Source organism: Erythrolamprus reginae, chromosome 3 (assembly GCF_031021105.1).
Source record: "Erythrolamprus reginae isolate rEryReg1 chromosome 3, rEryReg1.hap1, whole genome shotgun sequence".
NCBI classification, from domain to species: Eukaryota; Metazoa; Chordata; class Lepidosauria; order Squamata; family Dipsadidae; genus Erythrolamprus; species Erythrolamprus reginae.
Window position 1 is genome coordinate 202,085,147 of NC_091952.1, and position 20,858 is coordinate 202,106,004.

Below are 20,858 nucleotides of genomic sequence, written 5' to 3' on the forward strand. Positions count from 1 at the left end.
TTTTTTCTCTCAGTTTTGATTTGAAACAAGTGAGCCTGATCAAAACAGAGTCATTCAGAAAGCAAATAAGTACTAATATAGTGAAAGGATTATAAGGGCATGTTTGATGGGTAAGAAAACTCTTTCTGCAGCTGCTGGCATATCTGACCTTTCTCTTTGGAAATCAGAATTAAGCAGCTAAATGGGAAAATCTTAGAGAAAAGGCTTATACTGTATAGAAAAACTGATAGGAAAGGATAAGCAACTATTCCTTTTCTCCTGTCCATTTTAGCAAATCTTCGCACATTATTTACAATCACATAACTCTCTTGAAATGAGTGTAGCTGACTAAGTTAATGCAAGTAGTCCTTGCATACTGACTGTTCATTCATTGGCTCATCAAAGTTATGACACTGAAAAGGAAGATACAAATTGATCCTCAAAGCTGCAGCTGTTGCAGTGTCCCAGCGACTACATAGTTATGATTGGCAACTGGTGTGCATGTGCGGTGGTTGTAATGTTTTATAGCCACATGATTGCCATTTGTGACCTTCATAGCTGGCTTCCAACAAAGTCAATGGGAAAACCAATAGGAATTTGTACATTTCGGTCACGTGAAATGTTTAACAACTGCAGGTGATTCTCTTCCTAACCACAGCATAGCAATGTCCGATTTACAACAAGGTGCTTACTAACACATTTGCTGAACATACTTGCAGTTGATAAATGAGAGGTATCTGTAGTCAGTTACTGAAATCTTGCTGTATAATGTTGAATCTAAATAATCTGAATCCACATTACAACCTACTTTAGGCTATAATTCAGTTTACTTTAATACTGTTTATGTGATGGACTTGCAGAAATTTACTAATTATAAACTTGTTCTAAACATATTGTTAATGGAAATTTTAACTCTTGTAAAAAATACAGAACTTACTCTATGGCTATATTGTAGTGCATTTTCTTAGAAGGTACAAGGCAGCAATATAAAGTCATTTCATTTTCAGCCCACTTGGACTACTCTTGTTCAGATATAAATATAAAACAATGATTAATTATAATTGTATTAATGAAAGGAAATGATAGAATATAGAATAATAGAGTTGGAAGGGTCCTTAGAGGTCTTCTAGTCCAAGCCCCTGCTCAGGCAGGAAACCATATGCTATTTCAGACAAATGTTTGTCTAATCTCTTCTTTAAAATATCCAGTGTTGGAGCATTCACAACTTCTGGAGGCAAGTTGTTCACTGATTGATTGTTCTAATTGTCAGGAAATTTCTTCATAGTTCTAGGTTGTTTCTCTCCTTGATTAGTTTCCACCTATTGCTTCTTGTTCTACTCTCAGGTGCTTTGGAAAATAGTTTGACTCCCTCTTCTTTGCGGCAACCCCTGAGATATTGGAACAATGCTATTGTGTCACCCCTAGTCCTACCTTTAATTAAGCTAGACATACCCAATTCGAGCAACTGTTCTTTACATTTTTAGTCCCCAGGCCCCTAATCATCTTTGTTGCTCTTCTGTGCACTCTTTATAGAGTCTCAATATCTTTTACATTATGGCAAGTAAAACTGGACAGGGTATTTCAAGTGTGATCTTACCAAGGCCATTGTAAAGTGGTATTAAACTTCATGTGATCTTGATTCTATCCCTCTGTTAATGCAGCCTAGAAGTATGTTGGTTTTTATGGCTGCTGCAGCACACCGCTGACTCATATTTAAGTTATTTTTCACTAGGACTCCCAAGATCCCTCTCACAGTTACTACTATTGAACCAGGTAACACTTACCTGTCCATTTGTTTTTCTTGTCTAAATGTAGAACCTTACTTACTTTCACAATTGAATTTCATGTTAGATAGTGTCCAATATTCAGGTCTGTCAAGATAATGATTCTATGAAAATCACTTTTTGTGATTTTAAGTTGTTTCAGTTTATAGATTATAAAGTGAATGCCAAAATCCTTATCTTTCAAAATTCCTCCAAAAAGATTTCTGGTTACAGCATATAAGTACTGTTATATTACAGCATATATATACTGTTTATTTGTGATACTTCAGGTTGCTAATTTCTAAATACTTTCTGAAACAATAACTTGTTTTTACAGGAGCTTCATTGTATTACAGATTTATTCTTTCCGATGGGTGTTGATAAGGAATAAAATGGAACAATTTTTAGTATTTTTAATCCAGATACCTAATCTGGATACCTAAACCTGATTGGCTGATTTGATATACAGTGGTACCTCTACCTAAGAACGCCTCTACTTATGATAAGAACCGGGTGTTCAAGATTTTTTTGGCTCTTCTCAAGAACCATTTTCCATTTACAAACCCAAGCCTCCGAAACTAACTGGAAGAGGCAGGGAGAAGCCTCTGTGGGGCCTCTCTAGGAATCTCCTGGGAGGAAACAGGACTGGAAAAGGCAGAGAGAAGCGTCCGTGGGGGCTCTCTAGGAATCTCCTGGGAGGAAACAGGGCCTCCACCCTCCCTGTGGTTTCCCCAATCACACGCATTATTTGCTTTTACATTGATTCCTATGGGAAAAATTGCTTCTTCTTATAAACATTTCTACTTAAGAACCTGGTCATGGAATGAATTAAGTTCGTAAGTAGAGGTACCACTGTATATATTTTGAATACTCATATTTTCTGAAGTAATTTTAAGTCACTTTCCAGTTTATTACTATGTTTGGTTTATTTATTTATTCGATTTTTTATTTATTCGATTTTTATGCCGCCCTTCTCCTTAGACTCAGGGCATCTTACAACATGTTAGCAATAGCACTTTTTAACAGAGCCAGCCTATTGCCCCCACAATCCGGGTCCTCATTATGACTAATAATTGGTAATAATTACAGTTCACTACATTATTACAGCAGTAATAATAAATTATTGCTCAAGTTAATGGGCTAAATGTGAGGAAAATCAGTTTTCAGTTGAATAGGGCTGTTTAGTTAGTAGACTTGACATCTTATACATTTTTACTTAATATATGTGCATGCATCATTTCCCCCTCTCTGAAATGTATAAATATATTTATATTCCTTATCTTTTCTAAGTGCAAAAAGTCTCTAGCATTGACATTCCATTTAGTCAGTTTTGACTCATGGAGATTATGTGGACAAATTCTTGCTATCATGATCTGACTCTGATAATAGCCTGTAGCTATTTCAAAATCGTTCCAAGAATTTATTCAAACTTGTCCATCTACCTTCTGTGTTGCACTCCTCTTCTACTTTCCATAACTTTAGCAAGCATAATGTAATTCTTTACAGTCTATGTTTTTCTTTTTCCTATGCCAAGTGAAGATCAGTTTCTGCTTGCTTATCAACACTTATAAAGAACAGTCAGCCATTATTGTTCCAGGGTCTGGCAGTCTAAGACATTTTTTGGTAACCATTTCCAAATCCATCATATAGTACAAAGATAAATTCTTTCCAGATTGTACAGTTATAGATTATCACTAGAAAGACCAATATTTTTCACTATTCTGATCTTTATTGTCATTATCTCCTGAACTCTTTTTATTGGGTATTTCAAATACAAAGTATAAAAAAGAAACTTATTACTTAATAATACATATACAGTATTGGCTGCGGCCCGAATTGTATTTGCACAGAAATGGAAAGAAAAAACAATACCAAAAGATACCGAAGTATTCAAAAAAATTATAGAATGTGCAGAATTAGATATGATGACTAAACGTTTAAATAATCAAACTGAAACAGAATATTATAAAATATGGGACAAAGTATATGATTGGTGGAATTTTAAAAATGGTGTTAATAATTAATTATAATATAGAATGAAATGGTAAATGGCTAATAAACTTTTCTTTTTTCTTTTTCTTTTTTTTTTGTATAAGTATAGAATATTTTAAAATATAAAGAAATTTAATTAACAAGTTTAATATTAAAAATATAGAGTTGAGAGTTGAACTTAACAAGAATGTAACCTACATGTGTGGTATTTCTGCTTAGATCTGATTACAGTTAGGATTTTTTTATATTTCTGTATTAGATAGACTTCTACGACAAGCGGAGCAATGGTAGCTCCTTAAATGTTTAGTGTTGTATGTCTTTGTCTTTTTAAAAATTCAATAAAAATATTTTTTTTTTAAAAAGAAAAACCAATATTTTTCACTATTCTGATCTTTATTGTCATTATTTAAATTGGCAATTGCTTTTCTCTATAGGGCTCAGCTCTTTTTAACTTTCCCAGCACACTTTCCCTCTTTGCTACTTTTTAGTCAAGAAACAAATAATGTTTTCAATTCTTTGCCATCAGCTGTTAGTTCATTAAGTATACAGGTTGCCATTACCCTAGTTTTAGCAGAAAAGACAACTAAGGTAGAAGTTACAACTAGGTATGATTTTTAGCTGTGCCTTCTGCATGGAAAATACAGTCTTTGGAGTGTGTGTTTGTGTATTTGTTTTCGTAGATTTTCACGGGTATAGGTATGTAAGTTTTGGTGTGGTCGGGTCTTTTCCCGTGTAAGATTGAGATTGTCTTTGCGATGTTTCGACAAGATCATACTTGTCATCTTCAGGGTGTTTTGAGTTTCGTGCTGCTGCAAATAAAGTGTGTCTGGAGCTGCCATTTTTCTATAAATAGTGGTGGGGTGTGCGGAATGCTGGCTCAACTGCTACAATTGATCTGGATGGCTGTTTTCTAACATTTTGATGGGTTGCTGGAGTCAGATTTTGGTTAGTTGGTTGACTTGATGAAATTATGGTTGTGATTCGTTTGTTGAATATTCGTTTGAGCCAGCATTCCACATACCCCATCACTATAGAAAAATGGCAGCTTCAACCACACTTTATTTGCAGCAGTAGGAAGCCCAAAATACAAGCCTGAAGATGACGAGTGTGATCTTGTTGAAACGTTGCAAAGACACTCACAATCTTACATGGGAAAACACATGAACACACCAAAACATACATGTGTGTGTGTGTGTAACATGACAAAAAATTATGTGGGTGTGCTATTAGAGCCAATTGACTAAGTTCTATATTCTGTGGCTGGTTTCATCCTATAGGAGTACAGAGTATATGTCTTCCATGCTATAAGAGCTTCAATGGCTGACAACGTATTCTTGGACTAAATGTCAGCTATTGACATTTATCATATCATGATATACCATTTGATATATCACCTGTAGCTTGAGTTAGTGGTTCTACCCAATAATGTTTAGTGATAAATCTTTTATAGGTTTTGTAACTATCTGGAAAGTTGTAGACTTCTAGAAAAATAATTGATCTATAGCTAAAGTTGGAAGGGTAAATTTTCAAATGTTCTAGTTTACATTTTTAAAATTTTTGGTTTTCTTTTATTTTGCTCTTATCTGCTCTGATAACTGAATAACTGATATGAAAAATAAAACTATAACTAAATAGATATTTAAGTAACATTTTCTTATACTTTCAGAGAGTACATGGGCAATTTCGTTGACAATCCCAGTTTCTATATGTCTGAATGAAAGATCTTTATCAGATTAGAAAAATTTTAAACAAAGAATTAATTGTATCCTGTCTTCTTTTCTTAGGATTGTTGTCAAAGATCTCTAAACTGAAAGCAGAAAGGTGTCTGTAAGTATCTTGAGCAAAAAAGTGTTCTTGATTAGATGGTAATAGTTGAGCTAGCTACTTTATTCATGGTCAATTACTTACTATATATCAGATTGAGATATGTAAATTTTACAAGATACACATTTATAACTATTACTTCCTTAATTCCTGAAAGTTGTTGTTGTTATTGTTATACTTTTATCTTGGCTTTTTGATGTATACAGTGATCTCTCGATTAGCGCGGGGGTTACGTTCCAAGACCTCCCGCGCTAATCGATTTCCGCGTTATAGTGGTGCGGAAGTAAAAAAACATCATCTGCGCATGCGCGCCATTTTTTTCATGGCCGCACATGCGCAGAAGGTGGAGCGACGCAAGTTCGGAGGCTGGCAATGCAATGGTGATTTTTCCGGGCTCCTCGCCGCTATCCCCCGCCCGCCCGATTCGCCCCGCTCACCGGCTTTCTTGGGGCAGCGCTGGCGGCAATGGCAATGGCAACCTTCCTTCCCTCCTTCCCTCCCTCCCTCCTTCCTTCCTCTCACCGGCTTTCTTGGGGCAGCGCTGGCGGCAATGGCAGCCCTCCTTCCCTCCCTCCCTCCTTCTTTCCTTCCTTCCTTCCTTCCTCTCACCGGCTTTCTTGGGGCAGCGCTGGCGGCAATGGCAACCCTCCCTCCTTCCCTCCCTCCCTCCTTCCTTCCTTCCTTCCTTCCTCTCACCGGCTTTCTTGGGGCAGCGCTGGCGGCAATGGCAACCCTCCCTCCTTCCCTCCCTCCCTCCTTCCTTCCTTCCTTCCTTCCTTCCTCTCACCGGCTTTCTTGGGGCAGCGCTGCCGGCAATGGCAACCCTCCCTCCTTCCCTCCTTCCCTCCCTCCTTCCTTCCCTCCTTCCCTTCTCTCCCTCCCTCCTTCCCTCCTTCCCTTCTCTCCCTCCTTTCTCAAAAAGCACTTAAATAACTACTGTACTGTGTAATGACAGAATAAAACCCCCCAGCCCTCACCTGTGTTTGAATTTCATTCATTCACTCAGTCATTCATTCATTCATTCTTCTGTACAGTATGTACAGTACCTGTATGCCACTCAGTCCCAACACTTTTAACCCATAAATTACCATTTCCCATCCCCTTAATTACCATTACTGTACACATTGAATAAGACTCTTAAGTTATGAACAATAACATATTTATTTACATTTTTTGGGGTGGGGTGGGGGTTAGCATAACTGGGATAACTAGGGATCTTCTTCTATCACCATTTCTACAATGGACGCTGCAGGTGATGGTGTGACAGACCTCTTGGTTTTTGTGACAAACATGGTCATGGGCAGTTGTTGGCGCCGTTTCTTTTTCTGGCCTAACATGGATCTGTATGGTGCAAAGATGTTGTCAAGGGAGGCGTTAAACTGTATAGAGCGAGTCATGTTAGGATCCCAAAGTTCCGCCATGCGTTGCAGATGTGCAGCAGTTCTGTTCATTTCTGCAAGCCGCTCAAGCGTTAGGCCAATATCTTCTTCTTCCTCAGCTTCTTCAGCTCCCTCTTCCTCCTCTTCTTCACTCGCTGACCTGGTCAGCTCCTCCAGATCTTTGTCTGTCAGCGGTAGGCCATGCTCATCAAGCAAACCATTGACTTCATCTGGTGTCATGTCAACGAAGCCTTCTCCACCCAGTGCCTGTGCCAGCTTCACAGAGGTCTGGACTGCAGCATCTTGGATTTCTTCGGGAGCAAATCCCTTGTAATCATGCACCACTTCTGGCCACAATTTCCTCCAGCAGGCATTCATTGTCTGTGTCTTCATATCCATTAAGGCATTCTGAATGTTCTTCAGACAAGATGCAATTGTGTACTGACGCCAGTAGGCCTTCAATGTGAAGTTTTCATCAGCATCCATTGCTTCCACGATGCTTCCAAGAGAATTGCGCGTGTACAGTGCCTTAAATGCACGGATAATACCTTAAGCGATGTGGTGTTTGGTGGCAAGAATTCGACTTGCACTCCATCATGTTCATGGTCCAGGTGATCATGGCCTCCAGCATTGTCCATTAGGAGAAGCACTTTGAAATCGAGTCCTTTGCGAGCCAAATACACCTCCACCTGTGGGATGAAGCACTGATGAAACCAGTCCCGCGTGAGGGGTTTTGTAATCCATGCTTTAGGATTATGCATCCAGTACACTGGCAATGAATTCTTGTTTCTGTTCTTGAGGGCTCTTGGATTTCGTGACTTATAGATTAGCCCTGGCTTCATCAAAAAGCCTGCTGCATTCCCACACATGATCAAAGTCACTCGATCTTTCATGGCCTTAAAGCCAGGGGCTTTGGCTTCATCTTGCATCAATAAAGTCCTTAAAGGCATCCTCTTCCAGAACAGGCCTGTTTCGTCCATGTTGAACACCTGTTCTGGAAGGTAGCCCCCTTCTGCAATTAGGTCTTTAAACGTGCCCTGGACAAAGTTTTCTGCTGCACCTGTATCTGCTGAGGCAGCTTCTCCATGCAATGACACACTCTTCAGGCCATAGCGCCGTTGAAATTTCTCAAACCACCCTTTGCTTGCTGTGAATGTGGCTGGGGCTGAAGAAGCAGAAGAATGACAGGAAAGGGAGAGAGAAGTGACTTGAATGAAAGCATACAGAGTAAATGCCCACCTCCTTCCCTCCCTCCTTCCCTCCTTCCTTCCTTCCTTCCCTCCCTCCTTCCCTCCCTCCCTCCTTCCCTCCCTCCTTCCCTCCCTCCTTCCCTCCTTCCCTGCTCCTTCCTTAAAAAACACTTAAATACAGTATGTAATGACAGAATAAAAAACCCCAGCCCTTACCTGCGTTTCCCTCATCTGCATCGCCTTCTTCTGTGTCTTCAAGACGGTTGTACAATTGTTGTGCCTTGGTTCTTATGGTGTTGGTATCCAAAGCAATGCTCTTTTTGCGGCAGTCTTGTACCCACAGGGACAAAGCAGCTTCCATCTTCATAAGGCGTTTGTTTCTAGGCGTCACCATTCTTTTTGCAGCCTTGTTGAATGCCATCAGAGAACTTTGCCTTATCTTTTTCTCGTCGTTCCGAATGGTTCGCACACTCGATTCATTGATCCCATACTGCCGACCAACATCTGCATAAGAGCGTCCCTCTTTCAGCATGTCCAAAATGTCAATTTTCTCTTTAATTGTGAGTATCCTCCTGCTCTTTTTAGCGTCGCCGCCTCCACTCCGTGTGCAACGTTTAGGAGGCATCTTCCAACAAGTCTGAACAAGTTCCAACAGTTGCAAAGCTTTTTTTTGCGTTTGCAACGATTGGTCGAGATTTTGGCCAATCAGCAATCAGTATGACGTCATCGGGCGGGAAAAACCGTGGTGTAGAGAAAAAACCGCGGACTTATTTTTTAATTAATATTTTTTGAAAAACCGCGTTGCAGCGTTTCGCGCTAATCGAGACCGTGCTAATCGAGGGATCACTGTAATTCAAATTGGCAAACTTGCTTAATATTCCTGTTTTCCGTACAACAACAGCCCTTAAAATGGCTGGGCTGAAAGATTGCCAGGCCCAAAAATTTCCATCAAACTTTCATGTATAAGGGAGACCTAGAACTCACAGTCTCCTAGTTTCAAGGAAAATATCTTAAATACTATACCAAATTAAGTTGGAAATTAGACTCTATTTAATGTGCAGGTAGTTCTCTACATACAACAGTTCATTTAGTGACTGTTCAAAATTACAACACTGAAAAAAACTGATGTTTGTTTTTCACATATATGACTATTGCTGTGTCCTAAGGAAATGTGCTTGGTTTGTTTCTGTTTCTCCTATTCTGTATAAGTCATCTTATTTTCTCTATGCATCTTATATGCATAGAACACTGATTCATTAATGCTAGAAAATCTGTGCATGCTTCCCTTAATAGACACACATAATAAAGAAAAAAGGATTTTTGCTGTCATTTTATTCTTCCCTGCAGTATTATATAAGAATTTACTTTTTTTTTCATGTTGTTTATAATAGATATCCACTGCAGCTACATTTATATCATTTAGTTGTAATGTGTTATTGACAAAACCTGTTATTTATTATCATTTAAAGCCATTAATTTTGTAAGATTCAGAATTTGTATTCTGTCCAAATGTTAGTACTTATATCTATTGGTTTACTTTGAAGTAACAGGATTTCTTCTTAATGAAAATACACCTAATCCCACACAATCTCTGTTTAAAAATTAATTTTCCTTTCTATATAGGGATGCAGCAAGGCTTGATGAGTTCTATACAAAAAACCAGCAGCTTAGAGAGCAACAAAAATCATTGCATGATACTATTACAGTTTTGGAAGATCGGTAAGTAAGAATTATTCCTTTTTGCTTACAGAATTTGACAACTTTTTTCTTTAGTACAAGATGACTGAATTTAAAGGAATAGTTTTAAATTAGTTATTAATTTTATTCAGTACATTATCTCTGACATCCCTATCAATTATGACTCTATAACACTGTTGTTTTTTAATATTTTCTGCTAAGTTTTACATTTTTCCATACACAAACACCACACACACACACACTTTTTGTGATAGCTTTCATGAGCCAAAAGAATGACCATATTTAGGTAATCATGTTATGTTAATAAATTGAAAGACTTGCTTTTACTTTGCCCTTTTCTTCAGGGTACAAGAAACAAACCAGAAATGTACAGTAACAACATTTGAATCTGCTATAGTTTTAAGGTGGTGGTTCATACAGAAATTTTAAAGCACAATTTGGAATCCTGTGTTACTTAGACCTTGCTCTGATAAACCCAGAGAGAGAAGTTAAGTAAAGAAAAGCTCCCAATGTCTAAGCATTAAGTCAATAGTAGTAGAAGACACAACTGAATTTCTTCTGCCACAGCAACATGGATTTCCTGAGCACTCCATTTGTATTAGTATGTAAAAATTAACTCCTTGATTGAGCCATTCTGGTGGGTAAGGGTTGACTTGCCAGTTTATCATAATAGAGAAAAAGACAAAGAATGATTTGCTTGTTCTTACGCTTGGTTTCAAACTAATAGGACCGCATGTGGATGCACTCTCTACTTGTATAAAAAAAGCAGAGCAACCTTCTGCACCCGAAAATGGCTTCCTTTTAAAATTTTACTGTTAGAATGATGGCTTCTTGCTGTATTACTGGATCAGAAATTTCCATTGTTGTAAAATTGCCAGTAGTTCCTTTAAAATATTGCTTATCAACAATCTTTGTTATACTCGGATTAGATGAAACTAAAATTAGAACCTTTTACAACAACAGCTCCCAGGGATCAGTTCTGCAGAATTTTGTTTTTTCAATAGATCAGGGAGCCCATTGTTTTTCAATCCTACCTAGATCCACGGAAAGGGGCGGCATACAAATCTAATAAATAATAATAATAATAATAATAATAATAATAATAATAATAATCCCACGCATGTGCAGATGAAGCTTTGCTCTCTTGCATGGCCTGGTTCAAAATGGACTCAAGATCGCATAGGTCTTTTGACTGTTCAGATTTCTAGAGTCATAGACCTATAAGTTTTTATTAACATCTTTAAAGTCTTTAGACCATAAAATATAATTTAATGTTTTTGCTTTGCTTTCTATAAGGTATTTGTCTTGCTGCAGAATAACATTAGAACTGCTGAAGATAACATTTATACTGAAGGTTTATGTCTGATTATGCCATACTGGATCAGATAATGGCTGACTTGTGAGGATTTGTTTTCTAATAATATCCAGCTATGAATTTTCTGGAGAATATTCAAGAGCTGTAAAATAAGAACATATGTGAGAAGAAATGTTTTTTCTCTCACCAAATAGTGTTTTCTTCACTCAGTGATCAAAAATTGGAATTAGCCCAGAAATATGCTTCAATATTTATAAGTATTTCAGTTACTACTACAAGGCAATTATTGAATGATTACTTACAAGCAAATCCTGCAGTGTTCAATAAGTCTTAATATCTTGTAAGTATGCTTATGATTTCAGCCTTAATATTTTTATATACTATTAGCTAAATCTTTGTAATTTATCGTAAGCCCATCCTTAGAGTGCTCCGACTTATCTAGTACTTTCAAAATTTATATTGAACCAAAAACAGATGGAGAAAATGCACCTTCTAATTACATAGGTTAAGGGCAGGATTATGTGATCGGTGTGCAGTAACTGAAGAACATATGAAGAAGAAACAACAGGAATTTGAAAATATCCGGCAACAGAACCTTAAGTTAATCACTGAACTGAGTGAGTTTTAGCATCCGTTTGTTTTTTTAATGCTATTGTTTTTATATTTGGGGATTTGTGTTGCTATTGTCCTTTCTGCATAATACCATTTACCCAGTAATAAACTCAATTTAAATTAAATTGAGTTTACTACTGGATAGTAATTTAATTTAACTTGGTATACCAGTAGAAGAGAATATGGGGTTTTTGCAGATGTTTCAGTAGCCAACTAGGGTAACTAGCATTAATGATATTACTGTTGAGTAATGAAACATCTTCAAGAAAAGCTACATTTAGAGTATAAGACACACCCAAATTTTAGCCACTTTTAGGGAGGGGAAAGGTGCATCTTATACTCAGAAAAATACAGTACATTAATATGCAAATCAATTTAGCATTATCTTAGTAGTCATATATAGATTTGTGAAAAGGATAGAGGAAAATAAAACCCAGCAGAAAATTATAATGCTTTCATTTTATTTCAGTAAATGAAAGAAACAACTTACAGGATGAAAATAAAAAGATTTCAGAAAAGCTTCAGAAAATGGAACAAAAAATTGAGTAAGTTTATTTATAACTACAAAAGACAAAATTATCTCAGAAGAAATGTAAGTCAACTTGTATATCATACCAAGAAAAATGTGTGGATGTAAGTTATTACTAGTCAAGCTAAAATATAGTCAATTATAAACTCTGTGTGTATGTGTGTGTAAAAAAACATGTTAATGACATAACCAAAATGCAGTAATTTTACTAATAGAAGCAAGTACTCCCATTCAGTGCAACACGAGGCACTCATTTTTCTAAACAAAAAGTTTCACTTTTGGAAAATACTAAGTATTTCATTTAAAATAACAACACTCCCTTTCTGAATTACATGTTCAAAAGGTTCAAAAATCCCCTGTTTTTTTCCAGTTGGAAAATAGTAGTTCTGCGATAAATAAATAAGAACAAAGGTTAGCTCCTTGTTGAGAAAATTTTCTTACTTCCAGTTCAATCTCTTAAAACTGTAGTTATTTGGATGGATTGGGGATGTAGTAGAGCTGGTCATAGCAAAACCAAATTGTATTTGTAGATGAGCTAAGGTCCTACAATCCTAAATGAAGTTGGGAAACAAATTCTTGTCATTTCTATTTTTTAACACTTGCATGATTTGCTGTGTTTAAAATTATCATTTATATGCATATTTCTTCCCTTCTCTTTTTAACCAGTTTTTTATTCCAAGTTTTATCAGTTGCTATATGCTTCTTCCAGATTGTTGTTTTGAAGACTACAAAGGATGAAACATTTCTGTTTTCCACCTTTATTGCTGTTGTTTCCTGAAACTTCTTTTCTTACAGACTTTAAATATTTCTGATTTATTTTTTAAATTCATAGTGCTTTTTCATCCCTCTTTCTTAGTAATTTCTCCAGGCATAGCAGCTCTCTTCTTCCTTAATTTCAGTCCTGTTTTACTACTCTCCTTCCCCCAGTGCAGGTAAGAGCAAAAAAAAAAAAAAGATACTGAAATAACGATTCAGTGGTTATTTGGTAGCAGACTTTCATTGATTCAGTCTTCAGGAAAGTGAGAGAATGGGAAAGTTGATGTATTTATTCATATTGTTCTTCTATGGTTTTCTTAGGGAGCAAGAGCAATATATGGAAGATGTTATTCCAGATTCACCAGTTCAGTCACTGTCACTTTCAATGGTTAATCGAATGCGGCGAAAACGAGAAAATAGGCACATCCGGTACACAGAACAAAAGTGCACAGATTTGGAAAAGAAAGGAAAAATCTATGGTATAATTTTTAATAATTCTTCCCCTAAAGTAGTTGGGAATAGTTGTCATTTCAAAGATAACAGAACAAAAAAAAAATTATGTTCCTTTTTTGCCTGTTAACCAGGTCAATTTTTAAATCTCATTTGCAATACTAGCAAATTAAATTTTTCAGAATGTAGAAATGTGAATTTAAGTAGTTCAGATAAGCAATATTCAAATAATATATTTGGTAGTTTAAGCATCTGTTTCATTGAAATAATATAATTGTATCTTCAAAAACATTTTGCTGCATAAAAATAAGTTCTTAATTTTAGCTGCTATTCTTCTTAAAGCATTACATCACCACCTTGTGGTCAATAGAAGGATTTTAATTTTATGATATCCAAGTTTAAATTAGAATAAAAGAAAATACAGATGATAAACTATTGTTTAAAACCTTTTAGTCATACACATAACAAACACAGAGACAGAGATGAACAGAGATAGAACTATTTAAAACTGTGATTTTAGTCTGAAGGATAGCTATTATTTAATGAAAAAGCATGTTTTAAATATTTACTTGATTTACAGTGGTGGCGAAGAGGGCCTTTTCTCAATTTTATGTTGTTACAGCCCTTCTCATTCTCTCATGTCTTGGTCAACCCCCATATAGACTATTTCAATGTTCAATGGAGCCACTCTTAAAGAGTATCTAGAAGCTGCAGCTCCAAGAACTTCATATGTGACAGCTCTGCTGTGGAGCTACACTGGGTTTCGGTGTTCTTCTGGATTCAATTCAAGATGTTGTTTATCACTTTTAAAGCCCTTTATGGCATGCGACCAGGTTAGCTGAGGGACCTGGTTGTTTCAATTGCATTGACCATCCCACCCGGGCAGGCCAGAAGAGCATGTTACGGACCCTGTCAGTTAGAGAATTTTGATTGGTAGATTCAAGGAAAAGAGTCTTCTCTGCTATTGCTATATGGAATATAGTGTCCCCAGAGGAGAGGTTGGCTTCCACTTTTTTATGCCTTCCAGAAGAGCCTGAAGACCTGGGTCTTCCATCTGGCGTTGAGTTCAAGGAATGGCACATAACACTGGGGTTAGCTAGTACTCCCTTCACTTTTTAAATCTTACTTTTAAACTTATGTTTTAAACTCCACTTTTATTTTAGATTGGATTAAATTATTAGAGTTGGGAGGGGACCTTATAGGTCATTTAGTCCAACCCCCTGTTCAAGCAGGAGTCCCTACACCATTTTGGACAAATGGCAGTCCAATCTCCCTTTGAAAGTCTCAGGTGTTAGAGCTCTCACAATCTCTGCAGGCAAGTGTTCCACTGGTTGATCGCTCTCATCATCAGAGAAAGTTCCTCCTTATTTCCAGGTTGAATCTCTTTGGTCAGTTCCCAGCAGTTATTCCTTGCCTGGCCTTCTAGTGCTTTGGAAAACAGCCTGACCTCCCTCCTCTCTGTGGTAGCCCTTCAAGTATTGGAACACTATTATCATGTCACCCTAGGTCCTTCTGTTCACCAGACTGCCCATGCTCAGTTCCTGTAACTGCTCTTTGTATGTTTTAGTTTCCAGTCCCCTTATCATCCTGTTTCCTCTCTTCTGCACTTTATTTTTCACTCTGTTTTAATTATATTTGGTTTTATCATTTGTATCTGTAAACCACCCAGAGACATGGATAGAAAAATGTGCAGTGGGTAAATTTGAAAAAATAATGTGAAAGCTTTTAACCCAAGCCATTATTCATATAGCTAGAGATAAAAATAATTAAAAGTAATAAAAGCAATTCTCTTACTATGTACAGTATATAGTTGTAATAACAGGTGAAGTTTTTAGAGTGCTTTTATTTTTAAACATGATTACTTTTTCATAAATACTTAAATATAGTTATCTATTTGTTTGAAAATCATAACTTGGACACATACATTCAACATTAGAGCTCTTCTATACAGTAGTCACCTCTTTGTGTTTTAAACTGCATGGAATTCTTTTGGATATTTTAGTTTCAAATGTGTTTTTTATAATTTTGTTTTTTAAATACCGGTATATACTGGGCTTGAAATTGTTTAACTTCAGGGTTGTTGTTTTTTTTATAAAAAAAATACTGGTAAAACCTATAAAAAGTAAACCTATCCTATGGCCTAAGGTTTTTATAACCTTCTGTTCTTGAAAGGATCTAGTTAGCCATTGAAAAAGCAGAATATTTTATCTATTTTATATATTATATTCTAAATTCCATTATATACCTGCCTAATTTAGATTAACAAACAAGCTGTTCTTTGGTCAAAATCTTGTATTCAATACACAGGTCTTCAATCCTAAAATGTTCTCCTATTTTTAGGCTTCAATACTTCAGGTACTTCTAAATAAATGCATTTTCCCCGTAGCATTCTGGACAGAAAATGCCTTTTTTTACAACATAGTTTAATGGCTAATCAAAATATGGAAACTAATTAAAATATACAGCCATCTGCGTAACTCTGACTACTAAAAGCCAATCAAGACAAAGAGGACCCACTTTAATGGAAATCCACAAGTGTTCAGATTGTTGCATAGAATTTTTAGTACTTAATATAAAAATATTTTGTGGGGGATTTTGTCAAGGTAGGCTGATAGTTATGCTCTATTATTTAAGCATAATGTGAATTGTTTAAAGTATGTACTAAATTTGTACTTTATTGAAATTTGAATGAATAAATCTAGTTCTTACTCAGCTATTTTGCTGACTCATTTACATACAAAAACTACCCAAATTCTCTCAGAGAAAATAGATTTGTGCATCCAGGTCTACTGAGCATTTATTTATATGTTTATTATGTCAACATTAAGGCTGTCTAAACTTCATAGCAGCTCTGGGTAGCTTATAGATAGAAATAAAAAGAAAACAAAATGTATCAAGAAGAAAGACAAGACAGTTAACCAGAAACCAACATCGTTTAAGAAACCAGCACCTTCTGAACACATCAGATTTTTTAAAAAAGTTTTCTATAAATATTTAAATATAAATTCTGGGTTTTTTTCCCTAGAACTTGGAAATATTCCATTGTCTTCCACTCAAAAGTCTTGTTGGTCTGAAGAAGAAATATTGGTGCCAGAGACATGCAGGTTGTCCCCAGATTCAAGTAAATATCACCAATTTTAGCATTACTTAATATTTAATAATAACACTATTATTTAATAACAAAGACAATAATTGTTTTAAAGAAATCTATTAAAAAATTTGGTTAGGAAAGAAGCAGATGTTCAAATAGTTCATTCCAAAATATTTTTGAAGAAACAGATGGAACAGTAAAGCAATTATATTATATCTTTATGTAAATTAATTATTCTTAGCTTAGCTTTTTATCTGCTGTAAGCTTGTCTAGCTTGAGCATTCAACTGCATAATATTAGAAGTCTTTATTTTCTGATATAACGTTTAAGATTTTTTATCAACAAATTAAAATCAAGCAGATGATTCAAAGCAAATGGGTTAGAAATGCATTAATATACTGGGCATATTTAATTATCTATAGAGCCATATGGCTTTACAAAAATAACTAAGGTGTACAGTAGGCCTGACCAAACTGATGTTTCAGCTTTTGCTGGAATGTAATTACTATAATTTGCAGCTGGAAAAACTATGTTTCCAAGAGTTTATGACAAGCTATTATATCTGGGGGGATTCTAAGTTAGAAAATACTGCCACAGAAATTTAATATGCACATATTTTAATATTGATAAATCCAAACAATATTATTTTAGTGCAATTGATTTTGGTTAAGAAACATAATTTAAAATTTCAATTTCTATGTATATTGTAAAAGAATAAGTTTTATGTTTTTAATATGTTTTTTAATATATTAGAATAGTATTCAGTGGGTTCTTGGCTTTTCTTTTATGTTTTTCACTCAGAAAATTTGATATAGATATGTTTTAAGAATATACATTTTTGGTTAAGTTAGAAGTTTGTAACAGAGGTTATGGTAAATGTAATCTTGATGTCAAGGGTAAATTAGAGCTATTAAGACAAGTCTTTTGTATTGTTTAATTATTATATAAAAATAATTTTCTTCAAGATAACCTACCAAACTTCAAGAAGCAATAAAAACCTCAGCAAATTAGTGCATTACCAAAGCAACATGCAGTGATCAAAAGGCTGAATATTTTCTGTCTGCCTCCTTTTAATCTGTGTTTTTCTATTATTTTCTGCTTGTATATTTATTTTAGTTCTTTGTTTTTAGAGCTTTAGGAGCCAGCTTGGCTGAAAAACAGGAGATAGCTTTAATAAATACTGATTTCTTTGGTCAGTCACTTAAGGTCAGCTTGGTTATTTTTGCTTAGCAACAAGAGTGATGGCATACAAATCTAATAAATTATTATTATTATTATTGTTGTTGTTGTTGTTGTTGTTATTGTTATAACGCTTTTTTATACTTTTGGGATTCTTCACTTTTCAAGCAGTATTGAAAAACACAAATTGGCAAGGATTTCAGTAACAATTATTTTAATTTATTCTTTTTAATATCTATATATTAAAGGAACTATTTCTGCAATACATAAGCACACACACACACACACACACACACAAATATATAGATACATCCAGAGGTGGGCTGCTAAGGTGGAATGGTGATATGTACTTGCCCTGTGGCTCTGAGTGGTAGCAGACTCCAGCACGATTTTGCTTCCTGCACAGGTGCAGTATCAAAATCACACTAGACTCCGTTGCTACTCAGAGCCATGGGGGCAAGCACACATCACTGTTCTACCTTAGCAGTCCACCTCTGGATGCATATGGTGCTGTTCCCTTTCATAGTAAGTAAGGTTATTCGAAGGACAGAAAAGAAATATAAGAGAATTAAAACTGCAAGGTAAAAGGAAAAAAAGGAACTATGGCTAAATCTAGTTCACTATAACATTATTTACTCTTTGTTCCTTTTCATTTTCCCCAGGTTACATTTGACACTACTAAGATATAATAGTCTCATATTCAGAATTTCTCATCATATTTGTATATCCTTCACTAATTTTCTCAACTAGTGATAATTGTTCTCAGCCAGAACTAATGAAATTAAAATATGCTTATTTCTATATATTGACCTCATAATACAAACTACGACTAACAAGACAGAATTTAGCAATGCTTCCTACATGGATTCAAAACCCTAAGTAACCAAAAAGTGGTCATTTCTGAACAAGGCTGATTAGCAAAAAGAATATTTCAGTGTTCAATAGCTTGTAAATGTCTTGGCATAAGATTGTGCCAATCAAATCAGTATCATTTCCTCCTCTTTATTTAGCTAGGAGATGCAAAACCTAAATCTTAATTTAGTATACAAAAGATTGAAAAGACCATTACCGAGAATGGTAAAGTATTTATCGTGTATTTTTGCTGATTTCCTTTTCCATTGGTACAGGCAATGAAGTGAAAGAAGAATGTCCCAATTCAATGCATTTTAATTTGAAGGCAATTGTTGCAGAAACACTTGAATGTGATGAATATGTAAGTAGTATTTTTAAGATCTATCATACATTTTCATAGACAAGGGTTTAGTTCCTTTTCTTTATTCTATCTAATGACTTACAAAACATACCATATAGCTCAGTACTGGGTTCTAAAACCCGCGACTAGCAGTCGCGCATGATGCTTCTGCGAATGCAGATGGACGGAGCCGTCTGCTGCAAGCTCTACCAGTTCACCAACTGGGCCCAACCAGGAACAACCCACCACTGCACAAGCTGTTAAGAACAGTAAAAAAAGCAATCATGCATGTGTAATTTATAATGGATTCTTCTGATATTTTTCCAAAAAGCTAAATAAGAAGAGAAATTCTAAAAATTGCAGCCTACTGTACATTTTAATTATGCTAAATGAAATTATTACATCATTCCTGCATCTGCATAAAGTTTTCAAAGAAAATTAGAGGAATGTTTGGCCTCAATTTGCTAGAAAGCAAATTACTAGAAATAAGCATGAAGGAATAGATTCCAATCTTTTTGCACCGCTGTATGCATTTCTTTGCTGAATAAATATAAGTATTCATTGTTTTACAGGGGTTCCTTAGCTATAGTTTTGGAACATAATTCATTTTTAATAACATGAACATAGTATAAAAAATCCTGTGCTCTCACAAAGATGTTTGATAAGGCATACTGAATATTTTTAATATTTTAAACACTCTTGATAGTTTATTCGCACTTACTGCTGATTGGCTAGAACAGGGATGGTGACCTTTTTTCCCCTTGGGTGCCGAAAGCAAGCATGCATGTGTTTTATACCCCATTCATAATTATTTTTGGGTAATTATATTGTTCCCTTAACTGTTCTCACATTATACTAAGCCATGATATGACTCATTTATTTTTATTTAATTTGACATAAAAACCCATACTAGAAAATAATCCATGGTTTATAAATAAGAGAGCCGGGGTGGCGCAGCAGGTAGAGTGCTGTACTGCAGGCCACTGAAGCTGACTGTAGATCTGTAGGTCAGCGGTTCAAATCTCATCACCGGCTCAAGGTTGACTCAGCCTTCCATCCTTCCGAGATGGGTAAAATGAGGACCCGGATTGTGGGGGCAATATGCTGGCTCTGTTAAAAAGTACTATTGCTAACACGTTGTAAGCCGCCCTGAGTCTAAGGAGAAGGGCGGCATAAAAATCGAATGAATGAATGAATGAATAAATAAATGTGAATACATTTAGATTTTCATATTTCTCTATAGGACTTGGTGTTTAATCTCTCATCATTTCTTGCTACCTTCCTCTAGTCACAAGTATTTTTTTCTACATTATTTTCAAAATATTACTAAAAAGTGACCCAGTTCTTGAAATATATTTTAACTATATGCAGGACAATTCACAGAGGCAGAGAGCTAATATTTAAAGTTAATGAAAGTTTCAGTTGTGTAGTAATTCCTTAGTAATACAAGAATATATTTATTTGCATTTGAAAATTATGATATAAATACATATTTAAAAACCAAGTCAACAGATATTCCTCAATTTACAATCATTTGTTTAGTTACTAATCAAACTTACAATGGCACTGAATAAAAAGTTATTTATGACAATTTTTATTTATTTATTTATTTATTGCATTTATATGCCGCTCACTCCGAAAACCGATTCTGAGCAGCTAACAACAGTTATAAATAAAATATAAGTAACAAAACAGTAATCTAATGTAAATCTAATAAATTATAATTATTATATATCATAAACCATCGACCATGGTATCCTTCTGCGCCAGCTGGAGGGGCTGGGAGTGGGAGGCACTGTCCTTCAGTGTTTCTCCTCCTACCTCTCCAGTCGGTCGCAGTCATTGTTAGTGGGGGGTCAGAGGTCGACCTCTGGGTCTCTCCCTTGTAGGGTGCCTCAGGGGTCGGTCC

General features: G+C 35.5%; 1 protein-coding gene across 3 annotated transcripts in view; it reads left to right on the top strand.

The window, feature by feature from the left end:
* Positions 1 to 20,858, top strand: part of RBBP8 (RB binding protein 8, endonuclease) — a 52,942-nt gene that overhangs the window by 13,970 nt on the left and 18,114 nt on the right. For all 3 annotated transcript variants that reach the window (XM_070747627.1, XM_070747626.1, XM_070747628.1), the window contains exons 3-9: positions 5,519 to 5,561; positions 9,751 to 9,846; positions 11,645 to 11,757; positions 12,222 to 12,297; positions 13,359 to 13,516; positions 16,513 to 16,608; positions 18,885 to 18,970. In XM_070747627.1, the coding sequence (XP_070603728.1) occupies positions 5,519 to 5,561; positions 9,751 to 9,846; positions 11,645 to 11,757; positions 12,222 to 12,297; positions 13,359 to 13,516; positions 16,513 to 16,608; positions 18,885 to 18,970 (668 nt within the window). The remainder of the gene's footprint in view (positions 1 to 5,518; positions 5,562 to 9,750; positions 9,847 to 11,644; positions 11,758 to 12,221; positions 12,298 to 13,358; positions 13,517 to 16,512; positions 16,609 to 18,884; positions 18,971 to 20,858) is intronic.